We start from the raw sequence: 1,545 nt of genomic DNA on the forward strand, positions 1-1,545 counted from the left end.
CAAAATGGCTGCCCTAATCAGGCACCTGGAGGCTGCCAGCTCCAGGCCCTTAAAGTGGCAGGCACACCCTGTGCTCTGCCACACCTTGTGCTCTGCCACACAGGACATATTTTGAAGCAAGTTTTTTTTTTTCTTGGTTTTTTTTTTTTGTTTTTTTTAATGGAAAAACCTGATAAATCCTGTTTTCCTCTCTCGTTTTCCCTGTATTGATTTACACCAGCTTTTTAACAGTCGTGGTGTAGACACTACCACTATAACAGAATGATAAGATGGTATTCTTAAATTTTTGTGATTACTTGAAACTTTATTGCAGAGTGGCTCTCCAAATTTGCAGAATTGAAGGTTATAGATTATAGTTAGGAAAAAATTGTAGTACGAGTTCAGTGTATACATTCCATAGGGAAAGACTGGGGCTAATTTCATTTGTAATCCAGTGTATTGACCCTCATGAATAGATAACTATTTTTCCCCAAAGGAAATGATACCACAAGGAATATTTATTGATTTATCAGTTTTCCTACTTGCATAAAATGTCCTTTGGGTGGGGAAAAAATCTTGTGTATTATCTTATTGAGTGAATTATTTTGTTGAGATTTCTAAATTTCATGTAATTTTACATTACTTTGTAATAGGTGGAGAACGAACTTGTGGCGTACATGAGCTAATCTGCATTAGAAAGGGTAAGTAGTTTTTTTTTACGATTGTTTAAATTCTTAAAAGTTAATTTTTACTTTAATGGAAGCTAGTAAATTTTCATCAAAATAGTGTTTCATCAGAGAGCAATTTCAACAAAACTGATTTTTTTGTGAATTTGTGGATTAAAAATGTGTGGAAATTATTTCAAAACAAATTAGTTTAAGAAAATCTTTGTTTTTTGCAGAACTTAATTTTGGGGTTTCAAAATTTTGTTTTGAATTTGAACAACATTTTTATTGTTATAGTAAATCGCAAAATGTCAGTATTGAAGTACATTATTCAGTACTTTCACCCTAGCATTATAATATGAAACTGTACAATAGAATATTCTCCTTCCTTTTAAAAACGACCATTGGAATTTCTAATTTTAAAAATAGAATATTTCAGCTATTAATATATAGGTCACAAACAATGTAAAATCACAACTGGGGGAAAGTTTTATTTGTAATAAAAACAAAACAGCATGAAAAACAGCTATTTTATCACTTCTGAAGATGGCTTTCCTGTCAAGGGTGAAGTGTGTTGACTGTAGGTTGAATTGAGTAGGGCTGTGCGAAGCTTCGGTAGCTAGTTTGATTCAGGGACTGAATCTCCAAATCAAGAGACCAAGTAAAAGCTCCAAATTGATTTGAAGCATCTGAATCGATTTGGAGATTGGGCCATGGACTAAACAGGCAGCTGACAGCTGCATCCAGCTGGTAAGTCTGTTGGGGTTGGAGGAGGGAGGAAAGAAGGGGTGTGGGGGAGGGGGAGGGATTGGGGCTGGGACAAGGGGCCAGGGGGTGTGTTACTAGGGGGGAGAAGGGAGAGGGTGCGGGTTATAGACGCAGCAACGCTTTGACCGGGGGG

At 36.4% G+C, this 1,545-nt stretch overlaps 1 protein-coding gene across 3 annotated transcripts in view; it reads left to right on the top strand.

Moving 5' to 3' along the window:
• Nucleotides 1–1,545, top strand: part of SYT14 (synaptotagmin 14) — a 166,096-nt gene that overhangs the window by 20,061 nt on the left and 144,490 nt on the right. For 2 of the 3 annotated variants that reach the window (XM_025209305.1, XM_014521968.2), the window contains exon 2: nucleotides 633–680. The exons of the other annotated variant lie outside the window; for it this stretch is intronic. Coding sequence is in view for 1 of the 2 variants with exons in the window: in XM_014521968.2 (XP_014377454.1) it covers nucleotides 633–680 (48 nt within the window). In the remaining variant the exon portion in view is untranslated. The remainder of the gene's footprint in view (nucleotides 1–632; nucleotides 681–1,545) is intronic. 3 annotated transcript variants of the gene reach the window in all.

Source organism: Alligator sinensis, unplaced genomic scaffold (genome assembly GCF_000455745.1).
Source record: "Alligator sinensis unplaced genomic scaffold, ASM45574v1 scaffold633_1, whole genome shotgun sequence".
Lineage (NCBI taxonomy): Eukaryota > Metazoa > Chordata > Crocodylia > Alligatoridae > Alligator > Alligator sinensis.